This window comes from Oncorhynchus tshawytscha, linkage group LG23 (genome assembly GCF_018296145.1).
Source record: "Oncorhynchus tshawytscha isolate Ot180627B linkage group LG23, Otsh_v2.0, whole genome shotgun sequence".
In the NCBI taxonomy this organism is placed as follows: domain Eukaryota; kingdom Metazoa; phylum Chordata; class Actinopteri; order Salmoniformes; family Salmonidae; genus Oncorhynchus; species Oncorhynchus tshawytscha.
Window position 1 is genome coordinate 15,228,728 of NC_056451.1, and position 25,428 is coordinate 15,254,155.

Sequence of the window (25,428 nt, forward strand, 5' to 3'; positions counted from 1 at the left end):
GCACCACAGGCCCCAGAGTGGTGTAGCGGAAAACAAAATTCTGGGGTACATCATTTTTCCTGATCTGGTAACCTAACCAGGTAAAACTCCGGCCCTTATACGGTATGACGTGATTCATCTGTTGAATATGGGCTATGATGGGACCAGAGTTTTTCTAATCAGGTCACATGGTTTAAAAACACTCCTGGCCTTGGGGAGGATGAAAGCCCTGTTAAACTGCAGCAACCTTGTACTTGTTGTTATGAATTATATTTTAAAGAAGGACTGGGGGGGGTCCTATTCACAGACACTCAGAAAGCTACATGATTGGATAATATGCAGGTTTGCATCATGTAGTTCTGCTCCTGCTCAACTGTAATACTCATAACAAAATGTACTCACAGTCTATGTCAGCTACTGTGTTTAATGATTAATTCAAGTTTATACTCTTGGATTGAAAAAGTCTAGGTAACCTGGTTAGCCCAAGTTTAAATATAAACCAAATGTAATCCCATTGGGTTATAAATAGCCCACACTACGTTACCACTTCATTTACCCTGGCCAGAAGGACAGGGCCCATAGGAGACCTGACTATGCAGCTGCTGTTAGTAGCCTACAGTGGATCAGACTCAAAAAGTGTCTCGTTACCATGCAACACATGTCAGATCGCTAATGTTTAGGAGTAAAGGCTGCTCCATTGACGTAAGAGTTTTTGCTTGTGTCTGTTGGGAGTGATGTGCTATCAGCTCGCTAAATAAATACCAGAGGAAAGTGGAGAGCGCCTTGAGCATTAATCTGATTGGTCAAGACACACAAAGAGCCTGTAGCAGCACTTTGGTGTGAAAGACAGACAAATCAAGAGGCAAATCGGTCTAAAAAACAGCACTTTGCCCCTTTTCTTTTACACTTTGCGTAGATATATTTTATTAAACTAAATCAAAAGTGATTGAAAAGTGCTGTGCTACACATTTTCCGGCAGCACTGCCACCTGGGATGTTACCCATAAACAGTGTCTGTTTTCACCGCTATGCTTGTTGACCCCAGGAAGAGTAGCTGCTGCTTTAGCACCAGCTAATGGGGATCCTAATAAAATATAAAAAATGCTGACAATACACAGCGTTTTAAAGAAACATGGCGAGGCAGTCTGCATTTTAGAGGCTTGACTCAAAAATATTAGAATGAGAAAAAGAGACATTCAAAATGGTCTACAAGCATCGTTACTCCGGCTGCATGATTAGTGTGTGTGTGTGTTTATTCTATAAAAGCTCATGAATTCCTACAGGTCCAAAGGGGCAAGGGTAAGTATGTCTGGGAAACATCTGGTCTGAAGGAGAGCTGACGTGCACACATGTGTGTCGCTTCTAGAGCTAACAAATACCACTCTCAGGGTCACAACACACAAACTCACGCATGCATGTAGCCACACACAGACAGACAGACAGACAGACAGACAGACAGACAGACAGACAGACAGACAGACAGACAGACAGACAGACAGACAGACAGACAGACAGACAGACAGACAGACAGACAGACAGACAGACAGACAGACAGACAGACAGACAGACAGACAGACAGACAGAGCGGTTACAGAAACACAGGGTAGAGTTACATGTCGGAAGGGACCACTCTTTACTTAACAAAGCCTGTGCTTCCTGGATGTGTCATGCAAGGGGCGAACGGATTAACACACACAGAAATACCCACAGACAGCTTCAGAGTGTGGGACTCAGTGGGGCACGGGTATTTGGGTGATCCTTCAGCATGGTAACTATCAATCAGCACCACTGTATCTGAGTGACAGCTTCCTGTTTGGACAGGAAGTGGTTGTTTCCAAGTAGAGGGGGGGGGTCGGAGTGGGTGCATGTGCGCGTGTGTATTTTTTTGTGTTCTTTTGTGTTTGTGTGTGTGTTGGACTTACTTCTGTTCCGGCAACCATAGGGTTCCCCAGGTCACACACCACCAGTCTGGAGTCATTCACCATCCTGTACTCACAGTTCAACCTGGATAGAGCCTGGAGAGGAGAGGAGGTGGAAGGGAGAGGGTGGCAGAGAGGTGATATGTGGGGGAAAGGAGGAGAGGAAGAGAGTGATGAATGTTCTGACAGTAACAACCTCATCTCATCCATCTTAGGGCCCCATTACACATTCATTCACTCACTCTCTAGAGAAAAAACCCTGACGTTGTCAACAGGATGTAATGTAATGGTAAAGAGGTCAGCAAGGCGGTAGGGTCTAGTTGAGCTGGGCTAGGGTTGGGGCCAGTGTGGGGGGTGGTAGTGTGTGTTCTCACCTCTATCCTGCGTTCCACTCCTATGTAATCAGCCTCAGGGGGTAGGAGTGTGTGTAACTCTGTCTCATATGCCCCCTCTCCTTTGTTAACCGCGTTTATGGTCAACATGACCAGATTGTCATCCCCGACCACCAGCTCTGTACGGTCTCTGTGTTTGTGTGTGTGCAGGAGAGAGAAATAAACAAGTCAATACTATGTCAAACAGTAGAGGTCCGAGTGTATGTGTGTGTGTGTATCAGTCAGAGGAGAATGACAGGGTTCGTGTTGGGCTGCCATGGCAATTGCATACAGATGAAAATGGAAGAAAAACATCCACGCGCGCACACACACACACACACACACACACACACACACACACTCTTGCTAATGTAAACAATTAGAGAGCAAACTTCTCTCTTTGCGTGCTGTAACACAGTCCTAGCCTTTGTTTAGGTGTGCGTGTGTGTGTGTGAGTGTGTGTATGAATGTGTGTGAGTATGTACATACGTTGAAAGTTTACAGGTTGACAAGGACTTTTCTGAATCTTCCCAGCATGCCTCACTTGACAGGTCAGGGCACAACACACACCACAAGGCGTAACACACCCCTATTTCAGTAAGGTTACTTTACTACTGTTTTTAAAATGAGACCGTAACGGTTTCATGTTGACGTATGTGCTACACATGTTACATACAGTACATACTTACATGCTTGCAGTTAGCTGGAGGTCTGGAATACACTCGTTGTCTTCCCCACAGTCCAGCAGAATATATGCCTGAGAAATAAAGGAGAAAGGGAGAGACCGATGGGGAGAGGGATGGGGGACGGGGGTTAAGGTCTAGTCTAATGGTACTCATATGCTGTAAGTGGTCTTGATTGGATGAGAAAGAGAGCCCACACACACACACACCTGTTCCTGCAGGAAGGTACTGCTGTAACGGTTGAGAACAGGGGGGAGGTCCAGGTTGGAAGGAGGGGCTAAACTGTAGTTCAGAGCCAATGAGATGGGAGTCAATTTATCCCTAAACTCATCCTCCCCCTGAGAGGGACAGAGAGAGAGGGGCGGGGAGGGAAGGTACCGTGTAACACAAAGTTTGTTCACTAGAACACAATAACTAGTCCAAAAACAGGTTCAGCTGAGTTGACAGATATTTTGAGAGGATCTTGTCCAAACACAGCAAGGATGGAGGCCTCTTTTCTTTAAAAAAAACTCAGATTCATTTTTTTGGCAGAGGAGTGTGTTTGACTTACTCGTAGGTAGACAGTATAGTTCAGGCAGGAGTGAGGACGGCTGTGGCCAAGCGTTAGGACCCCTGTGTGCTGGGGCTGATGGGAATCCAGGAAATAAACTCTCTTAACTCCGCCCCTCACACCTTTAAGCCAATCCAGTTGCAGCTCTGCATTCAGGACTGGGAGAGGTGGAGGAGAGAGGGGGATGGAGGGAGAGAGTGAGTGAGTGAGGAGGGGTTCCATATGGTCCCATCGTGTGCGGAAGTGTGTGTGTATTCTCATCTGGTGTGCAGGAGGGAACCATGGGTATGGTCTACTTTATCCCTTTTAGTTTCTACAGAGCATCATTAGCCAGTGGAAACAATGCATTCATACAGTTAGCATCTCTAACACTAACTTAAGCATAAACCTCTCCCTCCCCCCTCTTCATCCCCAGTCAGAGCTACTTACCTACAGAGTCTGGGATCCCCACACCGCTCACCTTTGCACAAATATCTACCCTTAGACTGGATAACAGAGAGAGAGAGGTAGAGAGACATGGGAGATTGAGACAAGATTTAAAAAAAATGCTCTTCTGTATGTCAGTGTGTGTTTGTGTGTGCGCGCTTATCTCGATCTCACACACACACACACACACACACACACACACACACACACACACACACACACACACACTCTCTAGCAGTGAAATGCCTGCCAACCAGAACCACCCAGGACAGAACAATGAGCACCGATTAGAAGAAAAACTTCCTCTTTACTGCTCGTCCTCTCAGTCTCCCCAAAAAAACAGAAAAACTCCTCAACTGGCCAAAGCTCTCAATAAAACAACTATTCAATAAAATAAAAAGCAACAATCCCAGACAGTCCTAAAAACTCCCTAATAGTACATGTGTTGTTGTGTCCTGTCTCGTTACTCCAGCCAGTCTGATGGTTTATTTCAATCAGCTGTGTTTGTTTTGACAGAAATCCACAGTTTGGTGCCGTCTGTCAATCTGCCCAAACGCACCATGTCTCTGTCCTGCCAACACACATAGCCTAAGAATCACCCTATTGGTCAATTGTCTGTCACTCACTACCTAGTGACTGCGTGTGTGTGTGTGTGTGTGTGTGTGTGTGTGTGTGTGTGTGTGTGCGTGTACTCACCAGGTCACCATGGTATCAGATTCTGTCAGGAAGCAGGATCGGTCATCAGGGTTCAGGATTCTAGGAGTCAGGATCATCTCTGCCTCCACTGACACTACAGGACGAGCCCTACACACACACACACACACACACACACACACACACACACACACACACACACACACACACACACACACAACACACACACACACACACTTAATCTCACCATTGTAAACAAGCAGCCTATCTGATACATGAAACAATGTAGTCTAGCCAATCAGATAATTAGATATCTTACCTGTACACCGACACCTCCCCTTTACCAAATGCTCCCACTATCAGATCTACAGTGAAAGAGAGAGAGAGAGAAAAAGAGAGAGAGCGAGACAGGGAGACTGCATGAGCTTCAAAGAAACGCACAGATGGGACTGATTTCAAGGTCTCCAGCAATCTTCATCAAACACAGACCTCTCACGTTTTACACACACTGACACAGATACACACACATACACAAACACATTTAGTCTGTACCAGCTTTGAGTAGTGAATATAACTATTTTTGCAGCACTATTTTGGTTCAGAATGAAACTATCCAAATAGGAACACAGTGTGTGTGTGTGTGTGTGTGTGTGTGTGTGTGTGTGTGTGTGTGTGTGTGTGTCGCAACGGAGAGACCCCACGGCACATTCCAGCTCCATTAGAACGTTCCCATTGGTCCAATCAGAAACCTCTGCCACACAACAAGAACATTCCCTCACTTTACTATAATCATGTGCCTTATACAACTAGTCAATCTGTAGCAGCCACACAACGAGTCCAGTGCTCTACTCAGTTAATTTGTGTTTATGTGTTTTGAAGATGAAGAGTCTTAATTGGGTTTTTGTTTAAAATAGAGCTGCACTTTAATGAGTGTGGTCATGGGAGACATACCACTCTCTCTCACACACACACACACACACACACACACACACACACACACACACACACACACACACACACACACACACACACACACACACACACACACACACACACACACACACACACACACACACACGTTGACTGAATGTCTGAAACCGCAGTGGGAAAGAGACTTAATCAATACAAGCCTTCCCTGCCAGACACACTAAGCTAACACAACGCTAACACAGGACTGACCCCCAAACATAGATCTAGCTAGTCCTGTCACTGGAAGACAGAGGTTAAGCTAAGCTCTGAAGCTGATACAGCACTGGGACTGGGGACAGAGGCTAAGACAAGTCATGCTAATATCAATGAGGCTGAGGGTCAGAGGCTAAGATAAGTCATGCTAATATCAATGAGGCTGAGGGTCAGAGGCTAAGATAAGTCATGCTAATATCAATGAGGCTGAGGGTCAGAGGCTAAGATAAGTCATGCTAATATCAATGAGGCTGAGGGTCAGAGGCTAAGATAAGTCATGCTAATATCAATGAGGCTGAGGGTCAGAGGCTAAGGTAAGTCATGCTAATATAAACGAGGCTGAGGGTCAGAGGCTAAGTTTACTCATGATAATATATCAATGGGACTGGTTAAGCTCATTAGTTCTGACCTCTGCAGTTCTGTTTGAAAGAGTTCTGAGCTCTCTAGTTCCATTGGTCTAGTGAATGGGGAAAAATGTGGTTTTGAAGACACGTGAGAGAGAGGTTGTCTCTAGTTTACTAGTAACAGTCAAGTCGAGAAGTCCTCCTCAGATAGCCTCTTATCTGTTGGGAATATACATACCTGGCTATCCATCAAATGAAACGGACTATAGGTTAAGTCTTGATGCTGATAGAGGGCTCGAGTGTGACACACCCATGCACACTGTGAGTGACATCTGTTTAAACTATTAGAGTCAAATAAGATCTATTGAGTGTGTGTATGTGTGCGTGTGTGCACACATGCGTTTGCCTCTGTATGCGTGTGTGTTCTTGTGTGTGTGCGCGTGTTTAAGTGAGCGTGAGTCTAAATTGAATGTAGGAGTGGTCCATCTGTTTTTGCTGTCAGTGAGAGTGCCTTAGCCTGCTGGTCCTCTGAAACCACAACATTACACCCTAGCCCCCAGTGTGTGTGTGTGTGTGTGTGTGTGTGTGTGTGTGTGTGTGTGTGTGTGTGTGTGTGTGTGTGTGTGTGTGATAGGTGTAACAAGGGGCCGGCAGAGAAAGTGGGACCTCTAGCTGTCTGTGGGGTACGGGGGCAGTTGGAAAGGTAGAGGTGAGGAGGGAAGTTGGAAAGGGGGAAAGGAGGAAGAGGGGGAACGAGGCAGAGAGGAGGAAAGAGGACAGCAGCTAAAGCACTTGGCCTTTCAACCACAGTCTGTAAAAGTCATCAGAGCTAAGGTGTGCTTTCAGCAGGCAGATCTAACCGCACACACACATGCGCAAAAAGTACAGTCCAAACATCAGCTCAGCCTCAGGGACCCAAACTTCCAACAGAAGAATGCTGCTCTCATTCCAAAGTCCTGGATCTGTCCGTCTTACACTCCAGAGAAACCCAACCCCACTACTCCCTAGGTGTATGTGTGCATACGTGCGTACCAGTGGAGGCTGCTGAGGGGAGGACGGCTCATAATAATGGCCGGAATGAAACGAATGGAATGGTATCAAACAACTGGAGACCGTGTGTTTGATGTATTTGATACTATTCCACAGATTCCGCTCCAGTCACTACCATAAGCCTGTCCTCCCCAATTAAGGTGCCATCAACCTCCTGTGGTGCGTGCCTAAGTGTGTGTGTGTGTGTGTGTGTGTGTGTGTTTGTGTGCGAGTGCATGTTCCTCCCATAGGTACATCTGTACTCCTTACCCAGCCGTTCTTTTCCCTCTGAAAAGTGCTACTGACACAGAGGCTGATTTGGGGTAAATGTACCTTTGGAGTAAATAAAACATAGCCTATGGCACACTTTCCCCTTCCAAGTCAATCATATTTCCACACTGATAAAAACATGTCTGCCACCACTGATTTGAGGTTAGTATGTAAACACACACACATACAGACACACATTTGGAGTAAGTATACCTTTGGGGTATGCTGAGTAACTAAACCTCTAGGCCAGTCCGGACTCCCTGCTCTGAGAAATATGGCTGCCATCCAACGTTTACACAACCTGTCAGAGACTGGCTGCTTCAAACTTCTGTATGAGCTCTCTCTTTAGAACCAGTGTTCAGTGTGTCCACTGTCAAAGTGTTCAGTGTGTGTGTGTGTGTGTGTGTGTGTGTGTGTGTGTGTGTGTGTGTGTGTTTTCTGTTCAGTAGAGCTGAGTCAGTGGGATTGCTGATTGGCAAGTTAAATGTCTACAGCATTTGATCTCTACCGCTGAACATAATTCCTGCCATCAGGCCATCTGACCCCTGACACACACACACAAATGACCTTAACCTTAACCCTAGGAGTGGGAACAGCAGAGCTTCCCAGGGTCAGTGTGCGTCTAGCAGGCTGTAACCTCTGTGCACTAGGGACATCTCCTGCTGTTCCTGACTGATTGCTCTCTCTGACTCTGACCCAATCACTTCTCCAGGGTTAGTTTAAATAGGAACACTCCTTCCAAGAAGCTGATGTGCAACCTTGTTGTGAAAGACCTCAAGACTTGTGTTGCCTCTGAGAGATGCCGCCTAGACTTGAGCTCGGTGGGTTAATGCAGTCTTGAAGCGTGCAGACAATCGAGGTTTGATACCCAACTGGACACATGAGTCCCCTGGTAGAGACACACGACTGTCTCCATCAGGAACACTGATCCATCTCTCTAATCCTCCCTCCCTTCTCTCTCAAAGAGTAACATGGGTTTTGTACCTATGGGATCGTGCAACTTCACCTATAGAAACAGACTTATGCACAGAAACACACTGTGAAACAGGCGCACAGATGCCTTAGCAGTCCTCTCATAATGATGAAACATCTGAGGGTCCTTTACCAAAGTGTGACTTTACTAACATTAACGACAGACTATGTGTGTGTGTGTGTGTGTGTGTGTGATGGCTATGCCACCTGGGAGCTTTCCCTCCACTACCAGATCTTTCCCAGAGGGCCTTAGAAAGCCTGAGTTACAACACGCACGCGTGTGTGTCTGCATGCTTATGTGTATATGCATTGTGTTTGTACAGTGTGTGTGACTGAGTAACTCGATGTGGGGTGATTCTGTATAGGGTCTGGCTTTGGTTCATAGCCTGGCACAGACTCAAAACTTACACTCAGAGGCCAGTGAAATTGATCACAAGCGATGCAGTGCATATGTGTCTGTATGTGTGTTTGTGTGTGTTAGCGTGTGTGTGCGTGTGTGATGTTTTCATTATAAAAGACCAGGATTTCCTGTTTGTGGGATGGAGAGATCAGAGGACATCTGTTGTTGTTACAGAAAGAAGACAATATGGAAAGAAAATAAAAAATAAAATAATAATTCCTACTTTTCAGCTTGGTCTATAGACGTACAAAGACTGAACTATGCTGCCTTTCAGCTGGGTCTATAGAGGTACAAAGACTGAACTATGCTGCCTTTAGAATGGCTGCCTTTCAGCTTGGTCTATAGAGGTACAAAGACTGAACTATGCTGCCTTTCAGCTGGGTCTATAGAGGTACAAAGACTGAACTATGCTGCCTTTCAGCTGGGTCTATAGAGGTACAAAGACTGAACTATGCTGCCTTTCAGCTGGGTCTATAGAGGTACAAAGACTGAACTATGTTGCCTTTAGAATGGCTACCTTTCAGCTTGGTCTATAGAGGTACAAAGACTGAAATATGCTGCCTTTCAGCTGGGTCTATGGAGGTACAAAGACTGAACTATGCTGCCTTTCAATGGCTGCTGGGTCTATAGAGGTACAAAGACTGAACTATGCTGCCTTTCAGCTGGGTCTATAGAGGTACAAAGACTGAAATATGCTGCCTTTAGAATGGCTACCTTTCAGCTGGGTCTATAGAGGTACAAAGACTGAACTATGCTGCCTTTAGAATGGCTACCTTTCAGCTGGGTCTATAGAGGTACAAAGACTGAACTATGCTGCCTTTCAGCTGGGTCTATAGAGGTACAAAGACTGAACTATGCTGCCTTTAGAATGGCTACCTTTCAGCTGGGTCTATAGAGGTACAAAGACTGAACTATGCTGCCTTTAGAATGGCTGCCTTTCAGCTGGGTCTATAGAGGTACAAAGACTGAACTATGCTGCCTTTCAGCTGGGTCTATAGAGGTACAAAGACTGAACTATGCTGCCTTTAGAATGGCTGCCTTTCAGCTGGGTCTATAGAGGTACAAAGACTGAACTATGCTGCCTTTCAGCTGGGTCTATAGAGGTACAAAGACTGAACTATGCTGCCTTTAGAATGGCTGCCTTTCAGCTGGGTCTATAGAGGTACAAAGACTGAACTATGCTGCCTTTAGAATGGCTACCTTTCAGCTGGGTCTATAGAGGTACAAAGACTGAACTATGCTGCCTTTAGAATGGCTGCCTTTCAGCTTTCAAAGACTGGCTCTAGCTGGGTCTATGGAGTACAAAGACTGAACTATGCTGCCTTTAGAATGGCTGCTGGGTCTATAGAGGTACAAAGACTGAACTATGCTGCCTTTCAGCTGGGTCTATAGAGGTACAAAGCCTGAAATATGCTGCCTTTAGAATGGCTACCTTTCAGCTGGGTCTATAGAGGTACAAAGACTGAAATATGCTGCCTTTAGAATGGCTACCTTTCAGCTGGGTCTATAGAGGTACAAAGACTGAACTATGCTGCCTTTAGAATGGCTACCTTTCAGCTGGGTCTATAGAGGTACAAAGACTGAACTATGCTGCCTTTAGAATGGCTGCCTTTCAGCTGGGTCTATAGAGGTACAAAGACTGAACTATGTTGCCTTTAGAATGGCTACCTTTCAGCTGGGTCTATAGAGGTACAAAGACTGAACTATGCTGCCTTTAGAATGGCTGCCTTTCAGCTGGGTCTATAGAGGTACAAAGACTGAACTATGCTGCCTTTAGAATGGCTACCTTTCAGCTGGGTCTATAGAGGTACAAAGACTGAACTATGCTGCCTTTCAGCTGGGTCTATAGAGGTACAAAGACTGAACTATGCTGCCTTTAGAATGGCTACCTTTCAGCTGGGTCTATAGAGGTACAAAGACTGAACTATGCTGCCTTTCAGCTGGGTCTATAGAGGTACAAAGACTGAACTATGTTGCCTTTAGAATGGCTACCTTTCAGCTTGGTCTATAGAGGTACAAAGACTGAACTATGCTGCCTTTCAGCTGGGTCTATAGAGGTACAAAGACTGAACTATGCTGCCTTTAGAATGGCTACCTTTCAGCTGGGTCTATAGAGGTACAAAGACTGAACTATGCTGCCTTTCAGCTGGGTCTATAGAGGTACAAAGACTGAACTATGCTGCCTTTCAGCTGGGTCTATAGAGGTACAAAGACTGAACTATGCTGCCTTTAGAATGGCTGCCTTTCAGCTGGGTCTATAGAGGTACAAAGACTGAACTATGCTGCCTTTCAGCTGGGTCTATAGAGGTACAAAGACTGAACTATGCTGCCTTTCAGCTGGGTCTATAGAGGTACAAAGACTGAACTATGCTGCCTTTCAGCTGGGTTTAGAATGGCTACCTTTCAGCTGGGTCTATAGAGGTACAAAGACTGAAATATGCTGCCTTTAGAATGGCTACCTTTCAGCTGGGTCTATAGAGGTACAAAGACTGAACTATGCTGCCTTTCAGCTGGGTCTATAGAGGTACAAAGACTGAACTATGCTGCCTTTCAGCTGGGTCTATAGAGGTACAAAGACTGAACTATGCTGCCTTTAGAATGGCTACCTTTCAGCTGGGTCTATAGAGGTACAAAGACTGAACTATGCTGCCTTTCAGCTGGGTCTATAGAGGTACAAAGACTGAACTATGCTGCCTTTCAGCTGGGTCTATAGAGGTACAAAGACTGAACTATGTTGCCTTTAGAATGGCTACCTTTCAGCTTGGTCTATAGAGGTACAAAGACTGAAATATGCTGCCTTTAGAATGGCTCCAAATTGAAGGGAAAACAAAGGGATACAAAAGTTTAATTTGAAAACATTTTCAAATCACCTTTTTAAACAGTCACACAGCAATTCAGACTACCACTGACTGAACATGTAAATACAAACACTCAGACACAGGCTTTCCCTTCAGATTGCTGTAGTGTGGCATGTTCATCTGTACCGTGACATCACAAAAGAGGAAGTCTCTCCAAAGAAATATCAGCCACATGAACATGTTCTTCTGAAGAATTGGAGGCCTGTGTCAGCTAGAGGCCTACAACACTATGGTGAAATATCTGGCAAACAGACTAAACACTTTCAAAGGGAAATTTAAAAAAATGTCAACTTCATATTCATCATCTTCAGCACCATCCCAACATGAACATATGTGTAAATGGCACGTTTCTATGTTTTGTAGCAAAAATAATAAAGAAAGTAAGTAGGCAATTAGTAGACAATGCCTACTCATAATTGGTTAAAATCACACGATGCATACTAATGATGTCATTGGAAACACTTATCTCCTTCATATCTTTTTTTCCACAAAACATGGAAACACTATTTTCACATACGTTGATGTTGGGGTGGTGCTGGAGATGATGAATATGAAGTTAAAACATTTTGACATTTCCTTTAGATGTTTTAGTGCACATGCCCCCCCTCCCCCCTCTCTCTCTTCCTGGGACAGGACAAGAAGTCCTCAGAGAATCGTCGTGGCAACAGCTCTGTAACCCCACTACCCCTCCTGAGTAACGACTTCACCAGAAGAAGGGAGGAGAGAAGTGAAACGGAAAAAAGAGGATAAAATAAGTAAGGTGCATGGGAGTGTACCAGGGTAATGGTTGTTGTCCAGGTCTCTGTCCCCCCTCAGGGTGAAGCCGTAGCCGGAGAGGCCACTACTGGATGCCCAGGCTCCATAGAGCTCCTGGCTGAGGGTTAGGCCGCGGGCCGTCAGGTCTCTCTGGCCATTGTAGATCAACACCAGGCCACTCCGGTCCTCCCCACCAAACGGACAACCCACCGCCACGTCTATCAGACAGGGAGAGAGAGGGGGTGTGACGGTAGGAAACACAGATAGAAACACAAAACCAACTCCAGTATGAGTTATAAGGCTGGCCTTCTGAAGTGATACAGCAGACCAGCTCACATCGGCAGGAGAGAGGGATGAGAGAAAAAGAACGAGAGAGAGAGGGATGGTTTAGACATCATCAAGTGAAAGCCCCTGAGGGAGAGGTAAAGAGACTACCTAGGACTACCCCTCTCTCTTTCCATTTCCTTCTTTCTTTCTCTCTCTCTCTGTCCAAATGTATATGTCAAACATGTAGAACTGTCTAATAGGCACAGGCAGGAGATTCTGGGGCAGTGAGCAGCCAATGGTTATCCTCCACCAGTGATTGCCAGGTGTTAGTCCCCCCCCCACACACACCGCAACTCCCCACCTACATCATGTTCGCTGTAGGGAAAAATGGAGTTGAAAACTACAAACAGTGGGTTGTCATGGTTACACTGCTCTGTGATTATGAGGGAGGTAATCAGAGACACACACACACAGATATACACACACTACTGTATGATAAGGAGGGAGAACATCACAGTGTCTCAGACTCTAGTCTCCATTGTGGCTCAGACAGCTGGAGTCTCTGGCTCCATTCAAGCTCCATTCTGGCTCCGCTTGAGCTGCAGTTTCCTGAGACTAATGGATCCCCTATTGATCTGTCCTGTGTGTGATTCCCAGTCTAACCCAGCCACACCCTGGCTGATGTATCAACCTAAGGACAAAAGCCTTTGAGTTCACTCAATGCATGTGTGTGCGTGTGTGTGTGTGTGTGTGTGCAGGCTTATCAAATCAAACTTAATTTGCCACATGTGCCGAATACAACAAGTGTAGACCTTACCGTGAAATGCTTACTTACAAGCCCTTAACCAACTGTGCAGTTCAAGAAGAGTTAAGAAAATATTTACCAAATAAACTACAGTAAAAAAATTATTAAAAGTAACACAATAACATAACAATAATGAGGCTATATACAGGAGGTGCCGAGTCAGTGTGAAGGGGTACAGGTTAGAGGTAATTTGTGCATGTAGGTAGGGGTGAAGTGACTATGCATAGATGATAAACAGCGAGTAGCAGCAGTGTGCAAAAAAAGATGGAGGGGGTGGGGTCAATGTAAATGGTCCGGTGGCTATTTAATTAATCGTTCAGCAGTCTTATGGCTTGGGGGTAGAAGCTGTTAAACCTTTTAAGGATCGGCCCTTTTTTCAATATTCGCCTAAAATGACATACCCAAATCGAACCGACTGTAGCTCAGGCCCTGAAGAAAGGATATGCATATTTTTGGTAACATTTGAAAGGAATGTAGGTGAATATAACACATTAGATCTGGTAGAAGATAATACCAAGAAAAAAACTGTTTTTTAGTACCATCATCTTTGAAATGCAAGAGAAAGGCCATAATGTATTATTCCATCCCGGGTGCAATTTAGGTTTTGGCCACTAGATGGCTGCAATGTATGTGCAAAGTTTTAGACTGATCCAATGAACTATTGCATATCTGTTCAAAATGTTGTGTCAAGACTGCCCAAATAAGCCTAATTTGTTTATTAATACTTTTTCATGTTCAAAACTCCGCACTCTCCTCAAACAATAGCATGGTATTCACTGTAATAGCTACTGTAAATTGGACAGTGCAGTTAGATTAACAAGAATTTAAGCTTTCTGCTAATATCAGATATGTCTATGTCCTGGGAAATGTTTATGTTACTTACAACCTCATGCTAATCGCATTGGCCTACGTTAGCTCAACTGTACCACAGGGGACCCACCAATCCTGAAGAAGTTTGGAGCCTTTTGGTCCTAGAATTAGCACTCCGGTACAGCTTGCCGTGCGGTAGCAGAGAAAACAGTCTATGACTTGGGTGACTGGAATCTGACAATTTTATGGGCTTTCCTCTGACACTGCCTATTATATAGGTCTTGGTCAGATGCCAAGCAGTTGCCATACCAGGCGGTGATGCAACTGGTCAGGATGCTCTCGATGGTGCAGCTACAGAACTTTTTGAGGATCTGGGGACCCATGCCAAATCTTTTCAGTCTCCTGAGGGTGTCACGACTTCCACCGAAGGTGGCTCCTCTTCCTGTTCGGGCGGCGGTCGTCGTCACCGGTCTACTAGCTGCCACCGATCCCCTTTTCCTTTTCTGTTTGTTATGTCTTATTGGTTGCACCTGTTTCTTGTTTTAGTTTTGATTCAGGACTATTTAAGCCTGTTAGGCACGCCTGTTTTTGTGCGGGCTTGTTCTCTGTTAGTCAAGGTTGTTGTGTGTTGTGCTCCCTGTCTGTTTGTGCCCTGTTTTGGGTTGGACACTTTCTTTGATATTCGCCTGTTGTTTTGGGCGTGTGTTGTGGATGCCGCAATAAAGCCTGGTTTTACACATTATCCTCTGCTCTCTGTGCTTGACTCTGCACCCACCACTCCAGGCTGTGTGACAGAGGGGGGAAATATTTTGTTGTGCCCTCGGCACGACGGCCTTGGTGTATTTGGACCATGATAGTTTGTTGGTGATGTGGACACCAAGGAACTTGAAACTCTCGACCCGCTCCACTACAGCCCCGGGGATGTTAATGGAGGACTGTTCGGCCCACCTTTTCCTGTAGTCCATGATCAGCTCCTTTGTCTTGCTCACATTGAGGGAGAGGTTGTTGTCTTATATGTGCGTTTGAGTGACTGATTGAGTTATGCCTCCACACTGATAGACATTGATTCAGGTTTATTGATTTAGTACTGTTGATGATGATGGTGTGGAGGGAGTGGAGGGAGAGTGGCTCATTTTAAGAACATAAACACATACATAAATAACTAAGTAGGATTGTTATCATATGTTCACCAGAGAAATGCCTGAGGCTCCGAAAAGCATTTGGGCTCCAGACCTGAACGTGTTTGGGTGTGTGTGTGTGTGTGTGTCACAGGAGGTTGGTGGCACCTTAATTGAGGAGGACAGGCTTGTGGTAATGGCTGGAGTGGAATGAGTGGAATGGTATCCAATATGTGTTTGATGCGAATCCATTTGCTCTGTTCCAGACATTATTATGATCCGTCCTCCCCTCATCTGCCTCCACTGGTGTGTGTGTTTTAAAAGCAAACACAACGAGAGGCAGAATGAACTCTGGGCAGCGGGACAGAAACTTCCAGATGCCCCTATCTTAGTTGACATCTGGAGATTAAAAATAACTCTCTCTCTGACACACACACTCGCGCGCACACACCTCAAACCCTGATCATCAGTACAGGAAGTGGGAGAAGTACTCCACAAGGAAACACTAACACCGCAATTCCTGATTGGCTGAAGAACCTTCGGTTTCCCCCATCGGAGCATCTGATAAGATATCCGCTCTCCAAGACCAAACAGCCAGAGATGAAGAGGAAACATATAAAAACCTCTGCCTACCAATACACTGGGAGTGGACACTGAACGGGAAGAAAGACAGGGGAAAGACACACACACACACACACACACACACACACACACACACTTACCGTTGTATCCGTCCTGGTTGAGGTCTCCTAGTGGGGCGATGGCAGTGCCAAAGCGTCCAAAGGTGTGTGTTCCCGTCAGAAGAAGGGGCTCGGAGAAGGTGAGCGGGGAGTGCTGGAGGTACAGGTAGACACGGCCCACCTCCTTGGGTTTACTCTCCCTCTCTCTCTCCATGTAGAGAGGGGCTCCTACCAGTACATCATCATACCTGGGGGAAAGATACACAGCTTTAAAATACACACACACACAGAGGGCAGCACGCACACACACACACACACACACACACACACACACACACACACACACACACACACACACACACACACACACACACACACACACACACACACACACACACACACACACACACACACACACACACATAGCTTAGTGTGTTATACAGACATGTCAGAAAGGATGTGGTCTGGCTCCAGAAATAGAGTTCAGTAATCAGAATCAGAGAACAAGCTACAGCTGGAACACATACTAACAATCCTCTCCCTCTCGTTCCCCCCTCGCCCACTCAACTGTCTTCATTCTTAGCTCGGACTAAACAATTATTTCACTGCAAGAACCATGAAGATCTGTAGGGACAGGAAGAGAGGGAAAAAGTGACAAAGTGGCAGACAGAGAGAGACGAGAGAGAAAAGCTAAGCCCCTTAAATTGAAAATGAAATTGAGAGAGCGAGCGAGAGAGAGAGAGAAAGTGAGAGAAAAAGTGAGAGAGACAGACAGACAACTCACCCATCTCCGTTGAGGTCACTAACAGTCACAGAATAGCCAAAGTAGGAAGCCATCTGACAAAACATTTCACAACATGACTCTACAGTCAGGGATGTACAGCAGTGCTATAAAGTAGTCAGGTAAAAGATTAATAGCAGTGTGTGTATGTGTGTGTGTATGTGTGTGTGTGTAAGTGTGTGACGTTACTGTGTGTTACTGACCTGCTCTCCTGTGAAGTTCATGATGAATGTCAGATTAGTGGAGTTAATCACAGCTACCTGAAACAGGACACAAGAGTCACACACCTAATACGGGTACACACAGGCATCATGCAAACGCATTCACAGGATGTAATGAGCTGAAATAGAAGCAGAATTCTTCAGCCCAAAACTCTCTTTCCCTCTGCCTGGTCCCCCTTCCCCCTGTCTCGCCCCTTCAACCCCCCATCGTCCCCATTGCCTTACCCCCTCCCCTCCTCTGTTCCGTACCCTCCATTTCCATAACCCCAGATGTGGGGGAGACAGAGGGGTTGGGAATTCCTTCAAAAGACCTACAATAACAACCACATGGAGACAGCCAGGGGCTACACACACTCACCCATAAACATGTGCACGCACTCACAAAGTTAGAGAGACAAACACATACACAAAACACCAACAAATATAGAGAAACAGACAGGCGGACAGGCAGACGGACGGACATACACACAGACAGTCGCTCGGAATGACAGACAGAGAGAGGCAGACAGAGGGAAAGACACATGTGCAGACACTTAACTCCCTGGCCCCCCCTCCTCCGCCTCTCTCTCAGGGGTGTCAGGCTGGTTGTCTTCCCAGGTCTGAGAGGCTTAACGTGCGCTGACAGCTACTCTAGTCTCATCAGGCCAAACAGACCTAACCCTGACGCCCACTGACCACAAATGTGAGGGCTACCGGCCCCAGAGCCTGTTGACACAACCTCACAGTCTTGTCTGCTCTGAATACATCTCTATCTAGGTTTCAGTGTCTGTCAGTGTGTGCGCGTGTGTGTGTGTGTGTGCGCGTGTGTGTGAGCAGGCAATGAGCTGTGTGTTAGAGGTGAGGGGTCATGTGTGTGTCAGGGAAAGGGGTCAGGCTGGGTCAGCTCTCATGGAGAGGAAGTTGTGTGTCATTTAGGAGAGTCCAGGACACACACAAACACACACAGATAGGACTGTGTTGTGGTCAGAGTGGGGGGAGTTGTTGTTGCTAAGCGATAGTAACTAGGAATGGAATTCTACTTTGGAAACATTTCCTCTCTGGACACACAGGAATTTTAAAATCCAATACTTACATATACTGTGTGTGTGTGTGTTTGTGTGTGTGTGTGTGGTTGTGTGCTGTTATGCATGCGTGTGATTCTGTACTTACATATCCAAAGTTCTGTGCCCCTCTCGGAACACCAGCTATCAGCTCTGGAAAGGAGAGAGGAACACACATTACATCACACTGCCTGCCTGCTTTTCTGTCTGCCTGTCTGGATGCCTGCCTTTCAGGGTGTCTCTGTCTCTAGGCCACCCTGACTGAAGACACTAAAAGCTGAAGAAAGATAGAGAGTGGTTTTGATATGAGTACCTCCCCCAACCCTGTTCCCAGTACAGACCAGACCACAAACCCAAGCCAGCAAGCTCCAGCTTTAAGGAATTCAAAGATGAGACCACAACCAGCCTACAACCACAATAAAATCATAATACAACCATGTGTCAACCTTTGGTTTGGCACTTGGTGCCATGTTTTAATTAGGAAGATGTAGGAGGCAGAACATATGGTTTTGTAGCAAGTTACATTTCTTGGTTAGTTTGCAGTGTAATTACTAGTTAGTTACAGTTCATGGGAGTAGCCTCTGAAACCCTGCAAGCACCAAACACACAGAGATGAAAGTGTTGTCTTTTACCTTGCTCTGAGTCTCCTGTGAATTCCCCCACTGCCACAGAGTAACCTGCAGACAAGAGACATATATTAGTGAGTGAGCGTGTGAGTGTTTGTGTGTGTAGATGAAACTGTGTGTGTGTGTGTGTTACCTAGGTAGCTGTCGTCATGGGTATCAGCTGCAGCGTGTGTGTGTTTCTCTCCAGGGACTCTCCTGAGCACGGCTTTCAGAGAGTAACCATTCAATATCTCTGCTACGCCTGCAGTCATCACCTGACCTGGAGAGAGAGAGAGGTCAGAAACACACAATGGTCAACTAACGAACAGGCCAACCCCAGACCCAATGGGGAGCAATAACTTCCGCACTGTCAGTCTATCATACACACATGCACGCCCCCACACACACTTTCCTGCCATTTGTTATGAAACTCACAGGTATGAGGTGCTCTTCCCTGAGGAACACTGAAACACCTTGTTAGCTGGAGTTAGAATGACACACACATACACACTTTCTCTCTCTCGCTCTCTCTCTGCTATTGTAGTAAATGCTGTGCGATGGAGGGGGAGGTCAGACAAACATAGGCCTACTGCTTTATCTCCAGCTCAACCTCACATCAATCCTCCTTAATGTGGTGGGTCCTGGCAGAGAGAAATCGCCCCTGTCTCAGACTTACACTTTTCCTAACTCCCTTCAGACTTGGACATTAAGCCTAAATACAGACGCATACCTACACAGACCCTAACCCAAGTCACAGACTTACAAAGACAGACCTTCTACTCAGACAAGACAGACCCTCTTCACAGACCGTAACCACAGACACAGACCCTCTCCACACACGCACGCACACACACACACACACACACACACACACACACACACACACACACACACACACACACACACACACACACACACACACACACACACACACACACACACACACACACACACACACACACACTCCACAGACAGCTCCTAACCCTAATTACAGAAACAGACCCCTAGCCCTCTGCAGACTTCCTCATTACTGATAGTATAAGAGGTTCCTTCAGATCCTCTGATAATAAGCTGTATAAAAGGCTTCCCATAATAACTCAGCATAATCACCTGTGATAATAGCTGTATATTAGAGACAATAAACTCTCTGCTCAGAGCTTTTATAAACATCTAGAGGAAGTGTTTAAACACCAGGAAGCTGAGCCAAGCTGAGGGCAACGACATGCACACACACACAAACGCTTATACACACACCAGGGGCATAGAGAGATCATAAACCACCTTCAACAAAGGATTAATACACCATAATATGAACTCATAAAAATACTCACTGACTATCCATCTCTCTTTCACTCTCTCACCCACTTCTGTCTCTCGCTCCATTTTGAAGGCATATTGTAACATCTGCATCCAACTCACACCCTCAAAAACGTAGATCCCCTGAACGCAGCTCACTCTCCAGATCCCAATCACCTGAATTCTGATCACCTGTTCACACACCTGTATGTCATTATCACGCACTATTTGGTTCAGTTCTTTGCACCCCATCACTGTGAGGTATTGTTTGTTTTGTGACACACGTCTTTCTGAGCTGGTTTTCCCCGTGATTTACTCCTCCCGTGTATGATCGTTTTTGCCTGCCTCACTAACGACGCCTTTTGCCTATTCCCTGCCTGTACCTTAGCCTATCAGATTTCCTGTCATCTACATATTTCCTGATCTCCCGGACTACGTTACCAGCCTTTTCACTGCCTGTACTGTTGCCTTGTTGGACCCCCTGTGTATGACCTTCTGCCTGCCCCTGGACCCAGCTACCTGCCTCCTCCTGTGGTCCTTTACAATAAACACCTGCTACACCCTGCGCTTGAAACTAGCTCTCTGTCTACCATCATATTCATTACACATATGGCAGACATAGTAGGCAGTTCTTGTTGTAAAAGCATGTATCCTCTTTCGTTTTTAAAATGAATTAAGTGACTGGAGCGATAGGGCACAGAGGTTAACATGATGTGACCGTGATAAAAGGAGGAGCGTTTACTACCCTGTATTAGTAACTGTCTCTCATAAACACACAAATGCACACTTGCATGCACAGTCACCGTCACACACACACACAGCTGTGTGCTAATATCACCTCAATGAAGATAAGCAAGGAGACATCAGGACAGGAGAGACAGGAAGAGTAACCCCTCCCACCATACCCCCCCCACAGCACACACACACCCACACACTTTCCAACTTCAAGGTCCACTGTGAAGCAGGTGTCTGCCCTCCAACACACACTAATTATCATGGTGAGTGGGAGTTCCTCCACACCCCATTTCCCTCTGATCAGCTCATTACAACTGAGACTAGACTCACTCAAACACTTCCTATCAGAGAGAGAGGAGGGAAGGTCTCTCACTCTACCTTGTCCTAATCTGGCTTCTCCTGGGATCAAACTGCACATCAGGAATGAGAGAAATGAACTGGAGCAGTGCTTCATCAAATACTATGTGAATCCAGGTCTGGTGCAGGAATGTGCCTTGATCGTGCTGCTGAACTCATCTCTTTCTCCCTTTCTCTCTGCCTCTTTTTTGCAATTCTAGTGTTTCACATAGAGGGAGCTAATGTTACCTTGCCAGTAGAAGCTGCCAGGTCCACCCACCACCAGTGTCCCCTCCTGAGGAAGAGAAAGTCTGGGTCAGTCCAGGGTTAGGACTAACTTCCTCAAGACTGGACAAAAGCTGAATTTAAAGTGCATTCGGAAAGTATTCAGACCCCTTGACTTTCACATTTTGTTACATTACAGCCTTACTCTAAAGTTGATTTAAAAAAAAAAAAATCCCACCTCATCAATCTACACACAATAGCAATAGGAATGGTGCCAGGTTTCCTCCAGACGTGACGCTTGGCATTCAGGTCTAATAGTTAAATCTTGGTTTCATCAGACCAGAGAATCTTGATTCTTATGGTCTGATAGTCCTTTAGGTGACTTTTGGCGAACTCCAAGCAGACTGTCTGGCCTCTCTCATCTTTTTAAGTGGGAGAACTTGCACAATTGGTGGCTGACTAAATACTTTTTTGCCCCACTGTAAGTGACAATACTTAATCTACCTGTGTCAAACCAAATTCAATGCACTTTAAAGGCCCAGTGCAGTTAGAAACATGATTTTCCTGTGTTTTATATATATTTCCACATTATGATAATACACTTTTAGTGTAAGAGCTGTTTGAAAAGACAATCTGAAATGTCAGCCTATTTTGTTGGGATGTAGTTTTGGCCTGCCTGGTGTCATCATCAGGTAGTACATTAGTTAATAGAACAATAAGAAAGTCAGTTCCAAAACTCTCTGCCAATAACATCTAATTTTCAGTTTTCCCCTCTCCACTCAGAATACTCCCAGACAGTTATAGCAAAATTCTTGCTTTGAAATTGCTCTTTGCTAAGAAGCTGTTTTTGTTTATTTTTACCCTTTTAATCGGAAACAGTCACAGTAAGGTACTTCATTGTTACCCAAACATTTTTAAATATTCAGATAAAATGGCTGCATTGGACCTTGAACTGGCCTAGCTCATCCTGATGTACCTGTATACACTGATTGATAAACATTGAAGAAACAATCATAAAAGACAATGTCTGCTTGTTTCTCTCTCTGTGTGTGTGTGTGTGTGTGTGTGTGTGTACACTGTCTTCAGTCATCCATGTGTACTTCCTGTTGAAAATGACAGCTTCCTGTCCAAGAGGGTACATTGAGCAGAGAGGCAGAGGGTTCAGATGTTCACATGAGCAAGGCCCTCTGTGATTGAAACGGACAAAGTTGCACGCCTCCTAGCTCCCTCCCCTCTAACCCTGATTGTGTGTCTTTCTATAGTCCTGAGAAGGGAGGAGTCAGACAAAGAGAAAGTGAGGATGAGGAGGGAGGCTGTTATGACAAACAGGTCTTTTTACACACACGACTCGGAATATGTTGACTCGGCTTTGATTGTGTGTTAGAAAATAACTAAGGGGTTCTCTCTGTATTGAGGATTGTCATGACATGGACAGTGATGAGGATGTCATGACATGGACAGTGATGAGGATGTCATGACATGGACAGTGATGAGGATGTCATGACATGGATGGTGATGAGGATGTCATGACATGGACAGTGATGAGGATGTCATGACATGGACGGTGATGAGGATGTCATGACATGGACGGTGATGAGGATGTCATGACATGGACAGTGATGAGGATGTCATGACATGGACGGTGATGAGGATGTCATGACATGGACAGTGATGAGGATGTCATGACATGGACAGTGATGAGGATGTCATGACATGGACAGTGATGAGGATGTCATGACATGGACGGTGATGAGGATGTCATGACATGGGCAGTGATGAGGATGTCATGACATGGACAGTGATGAGGATGTCATGACATGGACGGTGATGAGGACGTCACGTGGGTAGTGATGGTTGTTACCTTGGTGAAGTCCACGCTGAACCCGGCCTGGCAGAAACCCTGTCCCTCCGGGTCTGGATCATCTGACAAACACAATCACACACCATATCAGAACATCGTTTCAATCCTCCTATGAGGAATTGTTATTAGTTGAAGTGTTCCACAAAGTCTGACCCTGGCCCTCCATGTAGCTCGAACTTTACCTCTCCACTATTCCATATGTCCAAACTCTATGTGGAAGAAATCAGAGTGTATGGTGTGTGTGTGTGTGTGTGTATGTATAAACCTGGCCGATAATGAATCCTTCCCCATGTTCCAGAGGCACCCCGAGGAGAGGTGAAATGAGTCGTAACTACTCACACACACGCGCACACGCACACACACATACTGACTGCTATGTGTGTTAGCTGGAGTGTGTAAGCTCGGAGGTCATAAATCCACATTAAATTCTAAACAGGAAGCTCCCAGAGAGAATTGTTGAAATACACACACTGGGTTGGAAACATTACAGACATTACAGAGACTGTGTGTGTGTGTGTGTGTGTGTGTGTGTGTGTGTGTGTGTGTGTGTGTGTGTGTGTGTGTGCATACGTGTGTAGATATGTGTATGTGTGCGTGTGCGAGCGCAGGTGTGCTGGGTTTGTACAGTAGCATTGTGCGTCCAACCCCCTTGGGACCATCACGTTGATCTCAATAAAAACTGTCCAGTTGAGTAGAATGTTTTATGTTTTCCTTTTAGGTTGTTTGATGTCGATGTTGTCGAATATCACTGACAACATAAAACAAACCCTTAAATAACCTCCAGAATCACTAAAACACCAGACGTGTGTGTGTGTGTGTGCGCGTGTGTGTGTATGTGTGTGTGTGTGTGTTAGGTTGGACGGTATTCAGATATTCATATTGTCATACCTTCCTTCTCTCATACCGGGATTTACGATATTACCGGCATAGAACACAAGGGGGGGGGGGTAAAAATGCAAGAAAAGCCCATTGGGCCTCTATTACCAGAATGCTAATAAAATTTGCACAAACTAATTACGAAATTACATAGCTAAATGCTAACGAGCGAAAATGAACATAAACTAATTGCAGACAGGCAAATACAGTGCATAAAGTTATCCAAGCATAGCAAGTAGCTACCGAATGTCATTTTCGGTGAGTGTGGACATTTCCAAGCAAAAGTAAACAAGAGATGTTGTGCAAATGAAAAGTTGTGACGCGTGCTTTTCTAAAAGAAGAGCAGCATGTGTAGATGGGAGATGAATGGGGGAGAAAAAAAACATTGGTAGAAGCCCAGGGAAAAAACGGCAGCTATACAGACAACTCATCCAGAGCTCTTTGACTTCTGGCAGAAAGCCATTATTTAGCAGTGATTTGCATCCAAGTGTAACTTCATCACCTCATGTGCGCTGCACAACAGAGACTCGCCAATAGATATAGAAAGTTATGGACTCATCAGCTCGCTTTCTCCCATGGTGCTATTAACAAACAAACACGTGACTGGCTCAACTGTTCTGGGGAACTACTGTAAGCTTCATCTAAAATATTGTGACAGGTTAAAATGAAGAACGCAATCTGCTTTATCTCCTAAGGTATTGCACAAGTTGACTGCAGGTAATAGCTTAAAAAGTTGCTACAAATATTCAAATGAATTGAAATACGTTTGTTTTGACAGTATTGAAAAACCATCCTGTGGCTTTTTTCCAAATACCCCAGTATACGGTATATACGGTATACTGCCCAAGCCTAGTTGTGTGTTCCAGTGTGTGTTTACGAATGGCCACCTGATAGTAACCTTAGTGTGTGTGTGAACTCACTGGTCCTACAGGGTGAGTATTCTGCGTAGGCGCTGAAGTTCTGCACGGCAACATAGCAGGTTCCTACCGGGTCCTTCTCACCGTTCACCTTCACAGCACGCCAGTGGTAGAGAGGAGCACAGGCCTAGACACACACACACACACACACACACACACACACACACACACAATACATGTATATGACTGGTTCAAAGTGTATTAGTTAGTCATAGCACTGGTGGTTTACATCTATGACGGGTTAGGGTTAGACAGAATATCATTCCTCACCACCACTTTGCCTTTGTGAGTTCTAACTGAGGCTCCAAACCACTGGTGTGACTTGAACTCCAGAGGCTCCCTGGTGCCATTAACCTTAATCATCCTGTTATCTATAGAGAGAGATGGGGGAGGGAGGGGGAAAAGAGGAAGAGAGTTTTATTATGGCATCAATCAACCTGGCCCAGTCCTAATAGGTCTAGTC

The 25,428-nt window shown here is 45.5% G+C and overlaps 1 protein-coding gene across 3 annotated transcripts in view; it reads right to left on the bottom strand.

Annotated features, from left to right (window-relative positions):
* LOC112222541 (integrin alpha-8) overlaps positions 1–25,428 on the bottom strand; it is a 50,869-nt gene that overhangs the window by 21,791 nt on the left and 3,650 nt on the right. For all 3 annotated transcript variants that reach the window (XR_006079716.1, XM_042304679.1, XM_042304680.1), the window contains exons 3-21: positions 25,236–25,336; positions 24,969–25,092; positions 23,173–23,234; positions 21,336–21,381; positions 18,874–18,999; positions 18,747–18,791; positions 18,224–18,267; positions 17,057–17,113; positions 16,857–16,909; positions 16,115–16,320; positions 12,413–12,610; positions 4,901–4,946; positions 4,624–4,731; positions 3,931–3,986; positions 3,502–3,659; positions 3,161–3,289; positions 2,958–3,025; positions 2,272–2,419; positions 1,901–1,993 (exon numbers count right to left, since the gene is read on the bottom strand). Coding sequence is in view for 2 of the 3 variants with exons in the window: in XM_042304679.1 (XP_042160613.1) it covers positions 1,901–1,993; positions 2,272–2,419; positions 2,958–3,025; positions 3,161–3,289; positions 3,502–3,659; positions 3,931–3,986; positions 4,624–4,731; positions 4,901–4,946; positions 12,413–12,610; positions 16,115–16,320; positions 16,857–16,909; positions 17,057–17,113; positions 18,224–18,267; positions 18,747–18,791; positions 18,874–18,999; positions 21,336–21,381; positions 23,173–23,234; positions 24,969–25,092; positions 25,236–25,336 (1,868 nt within the window). In the remaining variant the exon portion in view is untranslated. The remainder of the gene's footprint in view (positions 1–1,900; positions 1,994–2,271; positions 2,420–2,957; positions 3,026–3,160; positions 3,290–3,501; positions 3,660–3,930; positions 3,987–4,623; positions 4,732–4,900; positions 4,947–12,412; positions 12,611–16,114; positions 16,321–16,856; positions 16,910–17,056; positions 17,114–18,223; positions 18,268–18,746; positions 18,792–18,873; positions 19,000–21,335; positions 21,382–23,172; positions 23,235–24,968; positions 25,093–25,235; positions 25,337–25,428) is intronic.